At 44.6% G+C, this 22,155-nt stretch overlaps 1 protein-coding gene across 10 annotated transcripts in view; it reads right to left on the bottom strand.

The window, feature by feature from the left end:
- MAPK10 (mitogen-activated protein kinase 10) overlaps positions 1-22,155 on the bottom strand; it is a 252,270-nt gene that overhangs the window by 59,419 nt on the left and 170,696 nt on the right. For all 10 annotated transcript variants that reach the window (XR_014568354.1, XM_083756672.1, XM_083756673.1 and 7 more), the window contains 4 exons: positions 14,146-14,275; positions 8,496-8,554; positions 4,158-4,296; positions 3,216-3,381 (listed from right to left, as the gene is read on the bottom strand). Coding sequence is in view for 9 of the 10 variants with exons in the window: in XM_083756672.1 (XP_083612798.1) it covers positions 3,216-3,381; positions 4,158-4,296; positions 8,496-8,554; positions 14,146-14,275 (494 nt within the window). In the remaining variant the exon portion in view is untranslated. The remainder of the gene's footprint in view (positions 1-3,215; positions 3,382-4,157; positions 4,297-8,495; positions 8,555-14,145; positions 14,276-22,155) is intronic.

Genomic DNA, 22,155 nt, shown 5'->3' with positions numbered 1-22,155 from the left:
GATCTAACTCCACCCATCAAAGGCTACTCATGCAGAGCACCTTGAGCTCACCTGAGGACAAACACAGCTCTGGATCAAAGGCAACATCTAAGCTCAGCTTAGCTTTTCTGGAAGTTGCTATAGCAATCTTGATTAAGAAGGTTTCAAAAGCATTTGCCCCTTCATTATTACTACAGTAAGGAAACCTTCACTTTAAGGTGATAACTAGTACTAGAATCACCTTCTAGCATTTAAACTGAAAAACACAAGGTGTGCTGCCCAATCATTACCAAATTAAAATGACAAAGAAATCAGGCTGAAAGAGCTATCTAATTGCCAGCTTGCAGATTGCAGTCAAATGTTAGTTAAAGCGCTGCAGTATGCTAATTAGATTCCACAAATTAAAAATGGAACAATCTGGAAGTTCCCTGTTACATTTAACATCAAAAGGGAACCTTTGTTTTCAGATTACTTGGGAAGCAGAAACAGACAAATGGATTTATCTCCATGATGTTACTTGCTCATCCTTCTGCAAAATCAGTTGCCTAATATTTATGAAGCACGGATTTAATACTGTACTACTGATAGGGCTTTTTTTTTTTAAAGTACACAAATAAATGATGGTTGATGTGCCAAGATTATTGAGCACAACAAAATAACACTCACCCCCTTTTCCTAGAAGGTCAGTTTGATCAGAATTATTCCTTTGCTATGGGGGGCGGGCTGTTAGGTTATTGTTTTTATTTCTATTATGTATTTTGTGGTTTTATATCTTGATTTTATTCTGTGAATCACCCTCAGACCCCTGGGAATAGGGTGGTATATAAATTCAATAAACAAAATAAAATAAAAAGAGCGCCCCACATCTAGATTACAGCACAGTAATAGCGCTGTACCCTCCCTTGGAAACTTGAGATTGTGTTTTCAGGACCCACAACTAGGATTTGTTAAACCATTTTTAATACTGAATTTCAATTTGTTGTCACCCAACCTGGGACCTGCGGTTGAAGGGTAAATAATATAATCATAATCAGGGCTGCTTCTTTTTCAGCTGGAACAGCACCTCTCAGCTAGGGCCTGGAAGAAGTAGGGGGAAGAGACCTGACCAGCCTCAGCAAAGCCCCTCTACATCTCTGGCTCACGAGGAGACCCTCCCCAGAACCAAAAGGGGATATCCTCCAGGGCAGCAGTTCTCAACCTGTGGGTCCCCAGATGTTGTTGGACTACAACTCCCATCATCCCTGAGCTCTGGCCTTGCTCGCTAGGGGTGATGGGAGTTGTAGTTCATCAACATCTGGGGACCCACAGGTTGAGAAAGGCTCCTCTAGGGCTCCAGAGAGGTGCAAGTGAGCTGGAGGTGCAGTGGGACCTTGCTGAGGCTCTTCGGCCTTCCAGCTAACAGCTGACATGCAGGAAAGCTGCACCTCAGCTGCTCCAGCTCTCATGGAGCCTGGCAGCATCCGTTGCGGGGCTGCTGCCACCACCTTCACATGGCAGGCCACCTCTTCCTCCCTGGGGAAAAAGTAAGCACACGGCCTGACTCTCTAAGGCAGGTGCAGACAACTCTGGCTCATATAATCACCGAGTTTGTCAGTGACACTCATTGCCCTTTGATGAAAACTGTTTTCCCTTGTTATTTGGTGGAGAGTCTGTAGCAGCTAGGTGAAAATGAAAAAATAGCAGCAACCAATAGAGGTGTTAATTTTGTGTCATCCCAAGTTCTTAAAGGCTTTTCCTATGAGCTAGACCCTGGATTCCCGAGAGATAAGGTTTATGGGATTGTTCCAGAACATAAATATTTTCATATTTTTTATCCAAAGTAATAATGCCCTTGGATAAGCTGAGTTACATTGGAAGCAGCCTTGCATTCCTGTCTAGAGGTGAGTTGTGATGTTAAAAATAGGTATGTTTCCAAAGCTTCTTAAAGCCCCAGATATGGGATACTTGGGCAAGTGTGGCCCCCAGCTCCGAAAGGTGGCATGAAGCATTTTAAAGAAACAAAATGTTTGTCCACTGCCTTCGTGTGGTTGAGGTATCAGCCCCTACCCTCAAGCTTACCTCGAAAAAAATTTCCCAAAACTACTTTGGATTAGTGCTGATGTGCACAGGCAAGGAGAAATTGATCGTACTGGCTTAAATCTTAACTAAGATGCCTTTGAAACTCAAAAGTCTGCTGTTGCAGGTTGGGGACCTTCCAGTGCAGTAGAAAAAGTGGTGCAAAAGAAATGGAGAAAAAAATAGAGGTGCCTTGCCCTCAATCTGGAGACTCCATTGGATCCCACTAGATCCATGAATGGAAGGAGCCCTGCCATTGGCAGTGGACAAATTGGGATCCAAGCCATTGCCTACTATTTGCTATAGAACCCTGCCTAGAGCTAGATTCTTGTCTCCTTGCCTTGTTGATTTTGTGATACCAATGTTTTCTCCTATGCAACCAGAATAACTATATCACTTAGAGAACCTCCCTATTTGCAGTGCCGTGGGCAGCAAATAAAATGATGCGAATACATGCAATCTAATACTCCTAGGCTGGAGATAATTTGATTTAAGTTTTTTGTTGTTGTTGTTGCAATCATAATTTTGCTACTGTTTCTCTGTGTTTTGATTTTATAATACGTTTTCTCAGCCACAAGGCTGGAGTTGTTCACCCGTTTTTATTAGTTTTAAAGCAACCCATGGTTTTATGCACCAAAACTGAACTGAAACGAATACAGGTCTGAGTTTCTTAGTTTTGAAAGGATGTGCGTTCCTAGGGAAACAATTTATTAACTGGGACCATATTTGGAATTGAGGAAAGCTGGAAATATTTGGGTCACACCCATTGCCCGCCCAAAGAGCTTTTTAATATTTTAATTCCCAGTGTGGTGATGAAAAGCTCTGTTTAAATTCCCTCCTTATAAAACATGCCTCCAATGATACAGACTGGATGCAATGAGATACCGCGTCGTATCCGATTTGGGTGTTTCTTAACTTCAGTAATATCTGCATCATCCTCTATGTTGCTTTAGTGCCTATAATAATCAGGCAGACATCCCTAGGATTGTCAGTGCTTCAACCAGCCATTGTAGTAGGTGATCGTGTTGTTCGTTTCATGCTGGTGAAAAGCTTCACCAGGTGATATCTGTGCAATAAGGTTTTGTTAAAGGTACTTGAGCCGCCCAGGTCATTCCTTCCCATCTAGCGGGCACTCCCAGCTTTGCTCCATCCCATATGCTCACATCAAATGTATATCCTACCATTCTCCTTGTAGCCCATTCCCAAGATGACCTCCGGTGCTCTGTAATAACGTGTGACCACATAAGGAGTCATCATGAAGCTAGTGCCTGCGGTCCTGGCCAGTCCAAAATCCAGGATCTTCAATGTGCAGTCAGATTTTACCACAATATTACTTGGTTTTAAATCCTGAAAGAGACGAGGGAGCAGGGGGAGAACAGGAGTGATGAGTTCTACCTACAAGACTCAGTAGGTGCTTTATATCACGAATGCCACAATGGCGCGGCTGTCCCTGTTCTGTGGAACAGTATTTCCGTGAAGATAAAACAGGCACTCACTATCTGCACTTTACAGAAACAACCAAGGACATTTTTTTGTTCCAAAAGCCTGGATGAATTGGTCTCTGACATGGCCGCTGCGTACTCGGTATTGTTTTCAGCTGTTTTTATTGCATTCTGTGCATTGCCTTAAGACGTAGGTGGAAGGCGATTTGTTAAATAATTATATCTGCTTAGGTGGTGCTGCAGGGCTGAGAGAGACGAATGATCCAAGAAGGGGCAAAGGGGTGCAGCATGTAATAATAATAATAATAATAATAATAATAATAATAATAATAATAATAATTTATTATTTATACCCCGCCCAACTGCCTGGGTTTCCCCAGCCACTCTGGGTGGCTTCCAACAAAATATTAAAATACAATAGTCCTTCAGAGATTAAAAGCTTCCCTAAACAGGGCTGCCTTCAGATACCTTCAGAGGCTGGTCACCCAAAGAGACAAGGGAGGTGGTGTTTGCTATAAAAACAGCACTGCTCCCAAGGTCCCTAGGTATGATTATAATAGTATAACAGAAGCTAAAACTGGGCATGCTCCAAATAACAGAGTTTTTTTTCCCTTTCCCGTATAAGGACATTTGTCCCTGTTTTTGGTGGTGGTAGGAGGGTGAGATGGATGCCCTGCTTACTCTGTGAATGATTCCTGCAGAGTGAAGGTGCTTGATGCCGCAAAGCATTTGGTAGAGCAGGTAAGACATTCGCTCGTGGTCCAGCTCCATCTGAATCACCTGGCACAAGTTGGCATCCATCAGCTCCATTACTAAATACCTAAAGAGGAGAACAGAGCCATGTAATAATCAGCACTCATCATGGATCAGATACAGCAGGCATAGGCAAACTCGGCCCTCCAGATGTTTTGGGACTACAACGCCCATCATCCCTAGCTACATCATCCCTGTACATTGGGGAGGGCTGTGTGGAGAGAGTCTCTTCCTTTAAATTCCTAGGAGTCTATCTCAGTGAAGACCTTACTTGGAAAATCAATACAACCCAGGTGGTTAAGAAAGCCCAACAGAGACTCCATCTCCTCAGAGCATTGCAAAAGAATGATGTCAATCAACATTTGATGATCTCCTTCTACCGGTCCACAATAGAAAGTGTTCTTTCATACTGCATCATGGTGTGGTACGCTGGTTTGACATCAACTGATAGGAAGTTCTACAGAGGGTGGTGAATACCACACAAGATATTATGGGCTGTCCCGTGAATCCACTGGATGAAATAGCGGAAGAACGTTGCCTCAGGAGAGTGGCCAGCACTTCCTTGATCTCCTGCCCTCAAGCAGAAGATATAGAAGCATGATTAGTCGCACCAACAGGGTAAAGAACAGCTTCTATCCGTGGGCTGTTAGGCTGCTGAATGAAAAGATAACAACAGGGCAACTGACTTTTGGGTTTGGTGGGTTTGAGTCAGTAAACGGGGGGAATTAAGACTAAGAGAGCTGAGTGGGGGGTGCTCGTGTAATCTCACTGTATACAAGTTGTACAAGTGACAATAAAGTATTTCAATTTCAATTTCAATAACAGGACCAGTGGTCAGGGATGATGGGAACTGTAGTCTCAAAACATCTAGAGGGCCGAGTTTGCCCATGCCTGAGATACAGCAATGCTCTTGTATCTGATGTGTCCGTCAGAATTCATTTTGCTGGACACCCCCCCCCCAAAAAAAAAAAAAAAAATTGTAGAATCGTGATGCAGCTGAGAGTAGGGAGTGGGTGAGATGTCACTGAATGACATATTTAATGTAAGCATCCTTTTTCTCTCTAACCAGCATCATTTCATTCTTCAGTAACTAGCATGGTAAGGGGCATACATTCTGCAGGTAGACCGCAGCCTTGCACACTCTTGTCAGGAGACCTCTCTTTCCCCTGCTCCTCCTGAAGACCTCTTTGTGTGATGGCTGTGCTCTGCCTTCATATTTGAGGGCAGCAATGTTTCTGAAGACCAGTTTCTACAAACTGCAGGTGGGGAGAGTGCCCTTGAGCTAAGGTCCTGCTTCTGTTTGGCCACTGTATGAACAGGAAGCTGGACTATATGTGCCATTGGCTCCTCTTCTGTTCTAAGGAGGTCACCACACAGTGTGTCAGACCAGAATTCAGAATTCTGACCTTCATGGGTTTGGCTGCCGGCAATCCTTTTGATTGCAGATGCCAGAGATCGCGGGGTGTGTGTTCTGCCACTGAGCTTTGTCTACATCCGAAACAAAGGCTTTTCCTGGACCACCCTAGCTCCAGCTTAGCCACTCCTCTTTCACTATGTCTTTTATTTGCTTATCCTCAGCTCCATATTAGGAGTGTCTGACCCATCCTCCATCTTGCCTGCCTGCTGTAAATTGCCAGCCTTGCAGAGAGGGGCTGCATATTGCACTGATTGCACAGCAGACAGTCAAGAAACCCTCAATATATAATTGCAGAGGGGGAGTTGATCGATAATTATTATGCAGATACAACAAAATGAAATACAGTGCTGGCTTGTTATGCCAACACTGGAAATCCTGGAATGGGATTGGCTAGGGAATTCTAAATTCTAAACTTTGCTGGACCTTTCATTTTCATCCCAGTGGTAGCTGCTACTAGCTATGGGGAAAACCTCTGAAATTTGCCTCACATTAGCTTGGAAATTACTCAAAATGCTAACCCTAACCCATCAAATATCCCACTGTAATTTTTCTTAGCCAATTTGAAAGACTTTGGGGAATTACTCACCCATTTCTGCTGCTCTCTCTCATCCCCCAAATCCATCCCCTGTCATGCCCCAAAAAACTCCTCTTTCCTCACAGGGAACTGGATGGCGGAAAGAAGTGCAGAGAATGAGCATAGAGAGAGTTTTCTTCTCCCTCCCTCCCCTCCATTGCCTCACCACACTGAGTAACAGTGTGCCAAGGCACAAGGGATTATGGGAGATTTAGTTTTCCCAGGGGCTTCTACAATTGCCAAGGGCATCGCAAAAGAGAGTTTTAAAAACACTGACATATCACAGTCTGAAGAGAACAGTTGGTTCCCCTGCCAAGATCTTGCCTTTGTGTTATAGGACACAAACTTTGTATACTGTATAGTGAAGGAAATTGTTGAAGGGGGGGGGGCAGAATGAGGAGAGTTTGGCCAACTAGAAACACTTCTGATTACCTTAAATATTATTCAGGTCAGGTTCACCTTACATGCCAAGCAACGGCGGACAATGCTCAGTGGAAATACTAGTAATTCTCTGCTTTGCCCCCAGGCAAATAATTTTTACAGAGTCATAGGTTATCGGAAAATAAATATGGAAGAGGGGGGAAATGTTTTGCCTCCTTCCTTTAAAAAAACCCCACAAAAATAACACAAGGAGATGATTTCAGAGTATTTTACGCACCTTTCAGAAGCCTGCACACCTCAGGGAGTTATGAGGTAACAGGCGCTGCCTAAGAAAGCTATCAACACAAAGGAATCAAAAGGAGCTGCTTAGAGCCGTTCAGATTCCTTTGCATGTCTGAACATGTTCAGACCCTCCTCACGACCACAACCCCACACCCTGCATTTTCTCAAGCACCTCCGTTACGATGCTCTACGTACACTTTCCATTTCTGCACTTCTAAATCGAGGTGGGAAGTGCTTTCTGATATACCTAAAAGCAGTAGGCAGATGTGAGTTTACTGATCTTGACTTTTTCCGATTCTTTTTTTTTTAAAATCATTTGCACCTTTTTGTCAAAACACATCATTTCATTTTATTATTTCCATAATATAAAACCAGCACATATAATTGCTGGTCATTCGCTTCTTCTTTTCTCCCCTGCTCCTCTTGTAGGTACAAAATACAGGAATGACACAAAGAAATTGGAAAAAAGGTTGGTTCCATCAAGTCACTGCCTTATGGAGTGCTGGACATGAGGCAATTTCTGAGGAGAAGGAGCACTTTCCGTTCAGCTATTCCTGAGTTTTACTTGCACCCCCAAGGCACCCGAGCCACAAAGTTCTCAGGAGAAGAATAAATCACACTGACAGGGAATATTTGGTTTATAGGTTCAAATAGACCACAACTTTATTGGTTACAGATGTGAGCCGTTTGGCCTAGGCATTGGGGTGAAGCCAAGCTATATCTTGACTCCTGGCAGGGAGTCCATGAAAGAGTTAAACCACTGACGGGGGTGCCCTGCAACAGATAGTGGCACCCTGAGGGGTCCCCATAGGGGCTGTGACACAGCCCCAGCCCACGCCCAGGCTTCAAACAGTATTCACACCCTGCATGCCTTTACCAGGATACCCTCACTGAGGAGGGGCAGGTGAGGCAACAACCTCCCCTCCAGCCAAATGAAGGCTTAAAGGGACCCCTGATCATTAGGTCCAGGCATGAACGACTCTGGGGTTGCGGCGCTCATCTCACTTTACTGGACAAGGGAGCTGGCGTACAGCTTCCGGGACATGTGGCCAGCATGACTAAGCCGCTTCTGGCGAACCAGAGCAGCACACAGAAACGCCGTATACCTTCCCACCAGAGCAGTACCTATTTATCTACTTGCACTGCTAGGTTGGCAGGAGCAGGGACCAAGCAACGGGAGCTCACCCCGTCACGGGGATTCAAACCGCCAACCTTCTGATCGGCAAGTCCTAGGCTCTGTGGTTTAACCCACAGCGCCACCCATGTCCCAAATGAAGGCTTACCCAATACCAAAGAGGCAAGGAAGAGGGAGCCAGCTGGCCACGCTGAGTTTAAATGGCCCACGGCCATACCCGCTTTGCCGGCTGATAGGCTGGGGCTGCTTCGCAGTGCCGCTGACGCAGCCAGCAATGACATAGGGGGGAGGTAGTGTACCTCTCCCCACCCCCACGCCGGAAGACTATGAGGCTCGGCTGCCCATGCTCAACATCGCCCTCTGATACAGAAGAGAGCAGATTGTTCACTAGAGAGTACAATGCCAATTTTTCCGCAATCCTCTCCCCCTCCCACAAACGGCAAAGATTTAGGTTTTGCTTTTGTCCATGTTACTTACACATCCTGGAACTCCTCCAGAGATTTCTGTGGTGTGAAGACATTTAATAAACTGATAATCTGAAAAGCAGGGAAGGAGAGAAGGAGAGAGCGGTAAAGAATGATAATAAAACATTAGCAGTTGATCAGATTATGACAGATTGCTCTACTGAAATTGCTCTTTAAAACTGTTCAGTTTACACCAATCCATCTTGCTACAAGCATGCATATATATATATATATATATATATATATATATATATATATATATGCTTTCGTAGATTTTCACGGGTACAGGAATGCAGGTTTTGGTGTCCTCGGGTGTCTTCCCGTGTAAAAGTTGGGGTGTCTAGGCGACGTTTCGACGAGGTCTCACTCGTCATCTTCAGGCTGGTGCTTTCGGCTTCTTGTTACTGGAACAGAGCGGGATCTCAATGTTTGAGTTCCTATAAATACTGTAGAGGGGGTGTGGTGTCTAGCCTCCAATGTTCTGGGCAGAGAGGAAGTTCCCAGGCTAGTGTGCCTTTTCTTCTTTTGTTCCTTAATTACTTGAGAGATACCTTGAGTGATTTCTTGAGTGATATCCTGAGTACCACTTAGGTGGGTCATTAGGTGTGGATTAGTTGCTAAAGTCTTTGTGTCTTGACCTCTTGAACTTTGTGAAGAGTTTTCCTGAGAAGATGGCTGTATTGCACTTAGTTGTGCTTTGGCTTGGCTTCGTGTATAGGGGCGAGCTGTGGTTTTGTGGCTTGTGTCAGCCAGATCTGTGTAGGGATTGCAGGGGGGTGCAGCATCCGGAGGTGCCACCATGGATTGGCTACTGGATGGTGTCAGTAATTCATCTGTGGAGAGGGTCTGGGTTTGGGTCTGGTGTGGTTGATTGGTGTTGGCGTTCTGTGTGCCTCTGGATCTGGTGTCAGTTTTTGTGGGGAGGGCTAATTTCCAGATGTCTGGCAAGCGGGATGTGTCGTCACGCTTGTTCATGTTGTGAGGGTGTTTCTCTATCTCGATGGCTTCCATGATTATTCTCTTGTGGTGATGTTCCGTGTTAAAGAGCAATTTGGAATCTGCAAAATTAATTTCGTGTCCTGTTTCTTTCATGTGTTGGAAAAGAGAGGAAGAGAGGAATTAATTTTGCAGATTCCAAATTGCTCTTTAACACGGAACATCACCACAAGAGAATAATCATGGAAGCCATCGAGATAGAGAAACACCCTCACAACATGAACAAGCGTGACGACACATCCCGCTTGCCAGACATCTGGAAATTAGCCCTCCCCACAAAAACTGACACCAGATCCAGAGGCACACAGAACGCCAACACCAATCAACCACACCAGACCCAAACCCAGACCCTCTCCACAGATGAATTACTGACACCATCCAGTAGCCAATCCATGGTGGCACCTCCGGATGCTGCACCCCCCTGCAATCCCTACACAGATCTGGCTGACACAAGCCACAAAACCACAGCTCGCCCCTATACACGAAGCCAAGCCAAAGCACAACTAAGTGCAATACAGCCATCTTCTCAGGAAAACTCTTCACAAAGTTCAAGAGGTCAAGACACAAAGACTTTAGCAACTAATCCACACCTAATGACCCACCTAAGTGGTACTCAGGATATCACTCAAGAAATCACTCAAGGTATCTCTCAAGTAATTAAGGAACAAAAGAAGAAAAGGCACACTAGCCTGGGAACTTCCTCTCTGCCCAGAACATTGGAGGCTAGACACCACACCCCCTCTACAGTATTTATAGGAACTCAAACATTGAGATCCCGCTCTGTTCCAGTAACAAGAAGCCGAAAGCACCAGCCTGAAGATGACGAGTGAGACCTCGTCGAAACGTCGCCTAGACACCCCAACTTTTACACGGGAAGACACCCGAGGACACCAAAACCTGCATATATATATATATATACACACACACACACACACAACAACAACAACAACAACCCACAAGCAGCAGATCACAAAGGCATATGTTGCAAAGAAAGACATTGTTTTGAGAAGACCGTGGTCGCTTGCGTTTGATTCAAACAAAAGTGGAGCAAATTCTCCCTCTAAACTGGGAGTTCACAGCTGAATGTTCAGCCTTGCTGGAAAGAAACATGTGGAATTTGCTAAGCCACGAGGCATCAGTGGTATATTAGTGATGCTTGCCAGGGAAGCACTATTAAAGGTAAAGGTACTTTAATGATGCTTGCCACTATTAAAGGTAAAGGTAAAGGTACCCCTGCCCGTTTTCGGGCCAGTCGTGTCCGACTCTGGGGTTGCGTGCCCATCTCGCTTAAGAGGCCGGGGGCCAGCGCTGTCCGAAGACACTTCCGGGTTACGTGGTCATCGTGAAAAGCTGCATCTGGCGAGCCAGTGCAGCACACGGAAACGCCGTTTACCTTCCCGCTAGTAAGCGGTCCCTATTTATCTACTTGCACCCGGGGGTGCTTTTGAACTGCTAGGTTGGCAGGCACTGGGACCGAGCAGCGGAAGCGCACCCCGCCGCAGGGATTCGAACCGCCGACCATGGCAAGTCCTAGGCGCTGAGGTTTTACCCACAGCGCCACCTGCGTCCCCGCTGCCAATATTAGGCTGCACTTAAAAGCTGCTATTGTCACTCCCTTTAGTTAGTGCCTACTGCAAGGCTGAAGGATGTACCCCAGCCCAGCTAAATGTATTCTGCACGCACCAGCCCTTTAGAGATGCAGCTGTCAAAATGAAGCTGATCATTGGCAGTGCTAGAGGTTGGAAGTAACTTTGAATTAATACAGGATATGGGTCAAATACAGCCGTCTGCGTTCTTGCTTTGTCAAACGGCTGGAGGAAACTGCTCTGAACTGGCCTAGCACACAGGCGTAAACTCATGGAGCTCATAGGCATTTTAAAAAATGCCACAAGATGTCTATTTTGCAATATATTTCATGAATGCTTTATCTTCTGCCATCTCATTGGTGGACAGATACCTGTTAGGATATAGCTCTGTTACACCTTAAAAGGAACAAGCATGACTGTTGTGTGTCACATGCCTGTTTACATTCCAGCACAGCTTGCTGGGAACTTCCATTTGTATATTGCTTTTGCTATACTGCTGTTGTGCAGACATGTTTTTCCTTTGTCCTGCTGCTGAATAAATGCTGTAAATATGCTTACACATGTCTCTGTCCACTACTTCTGCTGCAAAGAGTTTCATCCCTCTCACGTTATGGGCTCCCATTGCTCTCTTGTCCTAACTTTACCTAGAAAATCGAGTCTTCCTTTCATTCCTTCATCTTCCCATCTGCAGCACTACCCCTCTTCCTACATTGCAAGGGGGATTTCCAACTCTACGATTCTTTCCAGCTTTGCTCCTTTCTCTTTTCAAGATTGCTGAATAATCCATTGCTGCCAAGGATCCTGATGCTACGAGGTCCCCCTGGCTCAGTTCAATAAGTCAATAAGTGTTAGGGCATAGGTGGAACCCATTTTTTACAGTCAGAGGGCTACGTAGTAGTAAGTGAGTGTGGCAAAAGTCTGTGTGGCCAGACACACCTCACACTCTCCATCCTGGTGAGAAAGTGGAATTATCCTAGTTCAAGGTCACATTCCAACATGGCAAAAATCATGAGAGGAGGGTACAGAGCAATGATGGGGCTTGGCACAGTTCTGAGGCCTGGGCAGAGAGGCCAGGAGAGGGACGTTGGGCCCTCAGACCTGCAGTTCCTCACCCTTTACAGTGGATGCTCGGGTTGCAAACGTGATCCGTGCGGGATGCATGTTCGCAACCTGAAGCGTCTGTAACCTGAGGTATGACTGTACTTAGGGAATCTGTTTCCCAGCCTTCTCAGTGGGAAGCTGAGCATACATGGAAGGAAGTCGAAAACCACCATTTTAAATGACTATTGCCAATGTGAACCAAATTATCTGCAGCTGTGACATATATATACTGTATTTGATTCACTGTAAATGTTAGCCTCTTAGGCACTCTGTGGTAATTACAAGTGAAGGGGGGAAATGCGGACTTAAGCGTCTGAAATGTATAAAATTTGAAAGCACATTATTAAAACGTTAATTGAAAGAGCAAACTGCCAACATCTGAGCCTGGAAGGTGAGAGAGCATCTTTGACGGCCCTTCAGACAAGGTAGCACATTGCTACTTGTTGCTATCAAAGGGTTAAAGGGTAGCAGAAACGCTCTAATCACTGAGCAGCTGGAGGTCATTAGGCTTCCAGGAACATGAGTTTGTATAAATAGTCTCCTGTGTGTTTGTTCTTCCCTCCCTTCTCCCCTTTTTGGGCGTGTTTGCTGAGATGTGTGGTTCTTCGCCAGGGTTGTTTTTGTTTTGTAAATAAACCTTATCTTTGAGTTACAAACCGCATGCTCCAAGACTCCTCTTTGAAAAAATACTGCCTCTCCTGCCCTTCTTCAACTGCTGTGCGAAATACTCTGCTGTAGTGGGACTTGTGACGATGGAAGCGCACTGGGCATTTACATTAAACTAATTAAAGTTTAATGGGACACTACTCTCTGAATCTTCTGATCTCTGTTTGCTCTTGATTGATCCCTTAACTGGACTACATGCTTGCTTCTCATCCTTCCAACTGACCCATGTCACATTCACACCATATATTTAAAGAACTGTGATTCTACTTTAAACAGTCATGGCTTTCCCTAAAGAATTCTGGGAACTGCAGTTCTTTGAAGGGTGCTGAGAGATTTTAGCAGGCCTCTAGTCCCCTGGCAGAGCTACAATTCCCGCTCTGAGGAGTTTCTGACATTTCCTGTTTGGCAGCTTCTAAAATGACGAAGTCTGAAGAATTCAGAACTGAGGTTCATTTTCAAAACCTAAATTTTAAATTTTGTATTTGGGATTTAAATGGGGAAAGTGTATTTTATTTTAATGTTAGTTTCTACCCCGCCACAACTAAAAGCACCTCATGATTTGCTACACTGAGAATAGCTGCATGAACCAATCTTGTAGGAAAATGTCTTGTGGTGGGAGGGGAAAGAGAGATGGTCTGATCTGTGCTGGAAGAGAACCGTGCCCTTCACCATTTGGTGAGCAGGCTGCAAAAAGAAAAGGGTACGAAAGAAAGGGATAAAACTAAAAATAAAAAAATCCACTTGAAAGAGAACACAAGGTTCGTTCCTCTACTGCTTTACCCCGTGTCATTGAGTTCCGACCTTGACCTTAATCCTGATGCTATTCACATAAGCACAAATGTTATCCAGTATTAGCATATACCAGTTATGTCGCTGTGGACGGGATAATAAGCACACAATTGATCTATTGCTGCACAAGAGAATGGAAACTGAATTGGTTTTCCACTCTTCTCCACAGGACTTTCATGGGATTTAAATAGGAGGAGATCTCCATAGTGACAGCATAATCAAATATGCTGATCCGAGGCTCAGAGACTCAACTCTCTTTTGCCAGCAAATAGTGAGCGCAGCTAAACTTTTGCCCTTTCCCCGACACCTACTTTTGGGAAGGGAATAATCCAGCTCTGATCACACCCACACCTCCCAAATTCATGCAGACGCTGCACAACTATCAATGGAGTAATTCCCTGGAACGACAAGCAAAACATAATCTTGTTTTTAAATTAACCAGGGCATAACATTATCTCTCTCTCTCTCGGTTTGCAGTGTCAAATGTTCATTGTTCTCAATCCCACCACCGAAAGAAAAACTCACATTTTTGTGATTCACACACTTCATGAGGACTAGCTCCCTGTAAGCTCGCTTCGCATGTGTTTGATTTTGAAATGGCCTGCTGAGCTTCTTAATGGCCACATTTCTGTCGAGAACAGCATCATATGCAGCACTGGAAAAACGAAAAGGACAAGAACACAACTATTACATCATTAAATTCATTGTTAGTCTTAATTTGTTTCAAAGATTCTTCTTTTGTTTCAGTCGAAGTATGCATTTCTTAAATGGCCCTAATCTCTTTCCAGCAATCTTTTAGCTTTAGCGTAATAAATATTAAGGAATCCAGCGTATCAGAGACAAGCACAAGCATCATTGCTCACAGAAGCTGGAGTCAACAGTTGATTTCAGCGGTCACACTAGTTAAGCCTGAATACTTGTGATTTACTTCACAAGAAGGTAAAGGCATCATGACCAGCCACCACGATTCTGAGTAGGAGCAGAGCAGTGTCTTCTCAGTGGTGGCTCCTCTTCTGTCAAACTTCCTTTGAAGAGGAACCCACTCAATCCATTTCTTTGACTCAGCTAGAATACATTTTTTAAAAAAACAAATCTGCCATGCCTTTTAAGCTATTGACCTCTGTGTGCACGTTTTCTGTTCTCTCCTGCTACTTTTAATATACCACTTGTTCTTCTTTTATTTTTAATATTATTTTATTGTGCTAATTGTTTTAACTCTCTTTTAGGCTGCTTAGGGTGGTGCAAGTAAAAGGTGGCTCATAAAGAGAAAGAAGGAATAAACTTTATTGGTATAGCACCTGAGAATATTTCTCCTTGACGGTCCTTCTTTAGCCCCAGATCTAGCTACTTTTAATTTATCTGCTTCTAAATTCAGTCTCGCCGGAGAGCTTATCTGCTTCTGCATGCCGTTTCTGGAAGTACACATGAGTCACAGCTTAGTTTAACAAAACTGGAAGGCTGTTTCTACCTGCTCCATGCCACAATTGCTTCATGTCTTTGATTATTATTTTTTTTCAAAGCAATATAATGCAATAATAATAGAAGCTTTTACCTACTCTGCAGAAGCACGGTTGAGATTAATTGAATAATGTGTCTCCCCCCCCCCTCATTGCAGATTCCATCATGATGAAAAGAGCATGCCAGCTATGTTTAATAATTAATTTGCACCAGGAGGGAGGGGGAAATGAGTGAATAAGGCACCTTTAAAATAAAAAATTCAACAAACCTGACAGCTCTGTTTGCTAGAAACAAGGGTGGCAAACCTTTTCTGCCTGGCCAGCCAGATCCCAACATCCCTAAACCTCTGTGAGCCATTTTGACAGATGGGTAGGACTTGCTTTTGGTGCTGACAGCAAGCCCCTGCCCCCTTCAGCTGCCCTAAGGAACTCACATTAAGTTCCTGGTTGCTCCTCCGCAGCTACATCAGATATGGGGCAGGTGGTGTGGTTTGAGGAGAAAGGTCTCAAACTGGTACTTATGTCAGGTCTAATTAGGGGAGGGGGCAATGATTCCCTACCCCTGCTTAAAAAGAAGCTGATTGTGGTGTCTGAGAAAAATTAGGTTTCCCTCCCCACAAGTGGTTTTATTCAGATCCTCCCTGCAGATAATCTATGTACCACTTTCATTCAAAATTCATTCAAATTCCTACAAATTCGTGGAGGATGAGGCTATCAATAGCTACCTGCCATGCTGGCTCTGTTGTACTTGCACTGGTGGAGGCAAATGCCTCTGGACATCAGTTTGCTATGGACCACAAGTCAGTAGAGATGCTCAGGTCCTTTTGGGCTTCCCATGGGCATCAAGATGGCCACTGCATGGACAGGTTGCTGGACCAGTGTCCAGAGCCAGTGATGAGCTGGGTGAGGGCCAATAAACTTAGGGCTCATCCATACTATCACTTGTTCCATGACTAGAAAGCATGGGTCCAAGCAGTTTTGCCTTAGCCCTGCCCCTTTCCCCTGTAAAACCTGCTGTTTAGTACTAAATTGGAGCAAATGTCAATATGGAGAAAACCCAACTGATGTTTGCTCTGATTCAAAGGTAAACAATTGGTTTTCCTGGCAGGGCAAGCAGAAGTATGGATGAGCCCTGAATCCCAGCAAGACAGAGATGATGTTGGGAGGTGGTTTTCAGATCCAGGGAGGCAGCCTGGTGTGGATGGGGTTGCACTTGCCCTAAAGGAACAAATGCACAGCTTGGGGTTACTCATTCAGTGCCTTCACTGGAGGCCCAGGTAATTAATGCTCTAGTAACCTTACAGGAGAAGGGACATGGGTGGCGCTGTGGGTTAAACCACAGAGCCTAGGACTTGCCGATCAGAAGGTTGGTGGTTCGAATCCCTGCGATGGGGTGAGCTCCCGTTGCTCGGGCCCTGCTCCTGCCAACCTAGCAGTTCAAAAGCACGTCAAAGTGCAAGTAGATAAATAGGTACCGCTCCATCCGGAAGGTAAACGGCGCTTCCGTGCGCTGCTCTGGTTCTCCAGAAGCGGCTTAGTCATCCTGGCCACATGACCCAGAAGCTGTACACCGGCTCCCTCGGCCAATAAAGCGAGATGAGCACCGCAACCCCAGGGTCAGCAACGACTGGACCTAATGGTCAGGGGTCCTTTTACCCTTACCTTTAACCTTACAGTTGGACTGCAATGCGTTTTACATGGTGCTACCTTCGAAGGTATCCTGGTAGCTGCTAATCTTAGGAAGTGAGATGGGATTATATAGCACTGAGTATTATCTCCTCTGACTGACAGGAGCTCCCCAAAGTCTAGGGCAGAAATCTTCACTCACCAGCAGCTGGAGAGGGAAGGAATGACGTGCTAATGCTTGAAGGAAGTGGGTGAGTTTGCATCGCCTCTCCATTCCTCTAGGTACTTGGTTGGGGAGCTGCCTGGCCAGAGGTACAAACCAGCCTCTGGCATGTGGGATGTGATAGGTAAGTAGCAATCAAGTACAACATTCCTTGTTTTCCTAGAGTGGGCATGTGGGGGAATGTTTGGTCCAGCCAGTCAAAAACTTCCTGTTTCCTCCTGACTGGGGCATACTTTGCATGTGACTAGAGGTGGATGTGACCTTACCTGTCCAGGTAACAAAAGTGACAAGGCACACAGCACACTCTCTCTCTCTTTGACTTCCTCCATCGTTGGAGCAGCTTTTCACTAGAAATGCTCTGTTGGCTTCCAGCCAATGGAGGACACTGGGATTATCCCCGTATGGGATAGCTCCACATGTATATACTTGTAACTAAGTCTGCCTTCAGGGATCCATCTGTGAACTAAATGTGAGTAAACTACTTTTATATACTTTACACATGATTGTGCCATGTTTATTCTTTTAAGAGGGATATAAGGGAACTTACCAGGAACCTAATAGTGAGAGGCTTACACAAGCCTGCAACTAGCTACCCATTGTGCGTTTAAAAGGGGAATGTGAAACTCTGCTAAGTAAAGGAACTTGCTAGGGCAAGTGAAAAGGATACTAATAAACAATATATCCTTCTCCTGCCTCCCTGAACATTCCCACATGTCTCTTAGCCAATGCACAAAGATGAGAGGAACATTGCACATGCTACCCCTTGATGAATCATTTAGTGAATACATCCAGTACAAAGATGTAGAGGCTGTGAAAGCTAAGAAAAATAACATTTATAAAACAGCTGGGGCAGGAGGAGAGGATGAAGAAAGAGCTGTGAATGATGGGCGGGGGCCTTTCCACATCCTTTGGACACCCTGGAAAACTCATCAAACCTGATGTACCTGGAAATGGGTGTGGAGAACATAGCTGAATGAGACACAGCTGAGAACTGACAGCTGACTTCGGCTGGTTGAGAAGCACATAAGAAGAGGAGCTGCAAGGAGGTCAGCTATTGGTAGGATGGGGGTTCAGTGCCCCTCACCAGGATGCCCATTTTGTTGCCAAGGTCAGACACCCCTGCCTCCCCACTTTCTACTTTACTGGAATACCCCCATGCCTAAAATAATCAGAATAGCTGCTGTCGCTTCCCCTCCTCTCCTTCCTCCGGCCCTCTCCACTCGCCCACATTGGTTCATTTTGATTTTGCTGCAGTTCGCCTGCAGGCTGCCGAAGAAATCTTCTACCACACGCGCGCGCACACGATCCCTGCTGTGTGAGTACACAGCTGAAGACAAATATCGGAAACCAAATAACAAAGCCAATAGAAAACCGGTGGGGACGCCTAATGAATTCTGACAGCTCCTGCCAGCAACTGGCAACTTCTAAGATTTTCTTTTCCCTGCTTATAAATTGGTTTTTTATCCCAACCACATACCCGAAGAATACCTTGTCCATATGGCATCCATATTAACATGTAACATAATGGGTGGGTGTGTACCTTTATATAGTTATATCTATCTATCCTTTTTTGGACTATATTATTTTGCTCAGGTATCTAATCATTAGATATGTAAAGTATTTGAGACAATATTACATGAACTCTTATCATCATCCTCGTTGCACATAGCACCACCTCTCCTCCTTTAAACCAACCTCAAAATTCACTTTCCCATCAAGGCTTTGGCACAAACACTAAGTAATGAGACCCCACTGTATTTGCACCTGAAATCAATACATATCCTCCCCTGTGTACCCCTGCCTACATTTCCCTCATCTCCCTTTGTATTCTGCATTCCTTTGGACAGGAGTCTGTCCACACATAATATTTGCACATAGTTGGACAGAAATGAGTGAAGCAATTTAAAATAGATTCTTAATACAATATTGTGAGTCACTAAGTTGATCAAGATTTATGAAATAATCTGCCTTCTCATATGTTATGTTTCAAAACGAGCTAAGCAAACAATGTGTTAAAATTGATTTTTCTGTTGTTCTGCTGCTTCATTTTTGGCTTAAGATTTCCATTATCTGAGGAAGGATGCCAGAACTGTTTAATTACCAGATAATTAAACAGTCAGTCTGTGAGCAGTTAGAAAAGGATGCTGTGATTACTAGGACCCAGCATGGGTTTCACAAAAATAAGTCATGCCAGTTGAAATCTCATTTCTTTTCTTTTTTTTGATAGAGTTACAAGTTTGGTGGATCAGGGGAATGCTGTGGATGTAGTGTATCTTGATTTCAGTAAGGCTTTTGGCAAAGGCCCCTGTAATGGTTGTAAGGGGTTACTTGTGCGAAAGTTGCCTGCTAGTTGTGTCCGATTGCCTGGTTCACCATGCCTTGGCTGACAGCACACACACCGTGGCCGGTCAGTCGCTTGCAGAATCTGTCAGTGGGCATTTCTTGAACCTTTTCCAGCATAAGAGCTGTTTGACGCCAAGTCTCCTCCTACTTTCCCTGCGCGGAACTCGTCTGAGCAAGTAAGGGGAAGGCAGGGGTGTGCCAGCGCTCTCTCCACTAGTCTCTGATGCAGGGTCTTGGAGACCAGTCTCCAATTCCTCCATCTCCCTTCCTTCTCTACTAACTAGTGTTACGCTGAATTCCACCACCCCTGCTGGTTCCCTCTCCAGCATTGCTCTGGAGCCCTGCCTCCGCCTCTCGCTTTGATGTCAGTTCCCTGACAGCCCCCATAATATTCTTGCGAAGAAGCTGATAAAATGTGGACTGGATAAGATAACTTGTTAGGTGGAATTGTAGCTGGTTGACTGACTGACTCCAAAGTGTGCTCACTAATGGTTCCTCATAATCTTGGAAAAAAGTGACATGTGGGAGGGCCACAGAGTTCTGTCCTGGGCCCACTGTTGTTCAATATCTTTATAAATGGCTTAGATGAAGGGACCGAGGGGATGCTCATCCAATTTGCAGATGACGCCAATCTGGGAGGGGTAACTAATGTCACAGAAGACCGAAACAGGATTCAATATGACCTTAACAAATTGGAAAACTGGTCCCAAACTAACAAAATGAATTTGAATAGGGACAAGTGTAAGGTTGTGTACTTAAGCAGGAAAAACCATATAAGATGAGGGACATGTGACTTGTCAGTAGTAAACGTGAAAAGGATTTAGGGGTCTTAGTAGACCACAAGCTTCACATGAATCAACTGTGTGATGCAACAGCAAAAAAAGCTAATGCTACTCTAGGCTGCATCAACAGAAGTATAATGTCCAGATCAAGAGAAGCTATAATACCGCTCTATTCTGCCTTGGTCAGACCACACCTGGAATACTGTGCCCAGTTCTGGGCACCAGAATTTAAGAAGGATATTGACCAGCTGGAAAGTGTGCAGAGGAGGGCAAGCCTGGTAAAGTTGAGAGAGAGGAGATATGAGAGCCATATTCAAATATCTGAAGGGCTGTCACATGGAAGACGGAGCAAGTTTGTTTTCTCCTGCTCCAGAGGGGTAGGATTTAAGAATCAATAGCTTCAAGTTACAAGAAAGGAGATTCTGAGTAAACATAAAGAAGAACATTCTGACATTTGTTTCCTGCTTGGCAGGGGGTTGGACTCGATGGCCCTTGTGGTCTCTTCCAACTCTATGATTCTATTACAGTGAGAGCTGAAACAGGCTCCCTTGGGAGGTAGTGGAATCTCCTTTCTTGGAGGTTTGAAAGCAGGGGTTGGGTGGCCATTTGTCATGGATGTTCTAGTTGAGATTCCTGCATTACAGGGAGTTGGACTAGATGACCCTTGGGCTCCCTTTCAACTGAAAAATCTACAAAGTAACCCAGGAATTGAATAATGTGTTGGTCTCCAATGGCCTGAACAATTGTCATGCTGGCTGGGACAGAGGGGTGTAGGAGTCCCAACATCTGGAGGGCCACAGTTCCTCCAACCCTGAAATAATCACTCTGCTACCCATCTGTGCTCATCCACCAAAACATCACATGATTTGCAAAACTTATGGTGTCCATTCAGCTTGCTTTAGCCACATCTGGTCCATCTAACCCAGTACTATGAACTCTCCTTAGCAGTGGTTTTCCATACAACTGGGGGTGAAATGGTTCACCTGGAGATACCAAGGATTGCATTTGAGACCTTCAGCGTGGATTCTTCCAGAGCTATGGCTTCTATGGGTGTTACAATCTCACCATGGGCCTGTAGTAACTAAAAGTCAACACAGGCAAGGATTCGCCCACGGTCCCCACATGCTGAAATTGCTAGGTGAGTAGACCCTTACTGTGCTATCATCATATGCTGAACTCTGCATGGATCTATGCAACCCAGCCTCTGATATATATTTGTGCTAAAGTTGAATTCAATAGATAATAATCAAAAGCTGCCTTGCAACCAACTGCATAGGCACTAACAGCCCATCCAAATGACTAGCTGGCCTGCAGCTAGATACATACATGCGCAGAACAGCTCAAAATAAATCAGAGAACCACTTCTTGCCCACCTGCCCATCTTCCAATTCTCTCCCTGACTGGAGGCATTCTTACATGCAATCCTATACACGTTTACTCAGAAGTCCCACCATGTTCAATGGGGCTTACTCCCAAGTAAGTGTAGATAGGATTGCAGCCCTGCTTATTGCAAGTAGCTATTTACACACCTGTTCAAAGGGAACTGGGAAGATTGAAAATACCAAAAGAAAAAATATAGCTCACAGATAAAACTGTGCAACAATTTCTTTGGAAGGGTTATTGTAGATACTCTTGCTAAACTGTGACTTTATCCGAGCATCTGTATAGCTGTTGAATTTTTTTTAACAGCAAGAACTATAACTCAGTCAGTTTTATTATAAAAACTGTAGCTTTACTATGATATGCACTGTAAAAAATATCCTTTAAGTTTACTATCAAACACTAGCAGCTGGGGGGGGCACTAAAAGTGCCGTAAATAAACTGGCACCCAATAAATTATTCTTATGGTTGGCTCGATGAGGTAAATGTTAGCTTTCCAATTGTCTTTTTTTCAAAACAACAACAACAGTAAATAACTATTGAAATGGCCCTGTTTAATGGGGACAAAGATTACTTTCAACTAAACACCTAACTTGCCCAATCCAGCAACAAATGGGATGTATATACATAGCATTATCACCCTTTAACAATGTGCAAGAAGCTAATTTCACAGGTAGGACAGAAATTAAATTACCTATGCTACTTTGACAGAACAAATGTTGTA

The sequence above is a fragment of the Podarcis gaigeae genome (genome assembly GCF_964106915.1).
Source record: "Podarcis gaigeae genome assembly, chromosome: 9".
In the NCBI taxonomy this organism is placed as follows: Eukaryota; Metazoa; Chordata; class Lepidosauria; order Squamata; family Lacertidae; genus Podarcis; species Podarcis gaigeae.
This window is presented reverse-complemented; position numbering and strand designations above follow the sequence as displayed.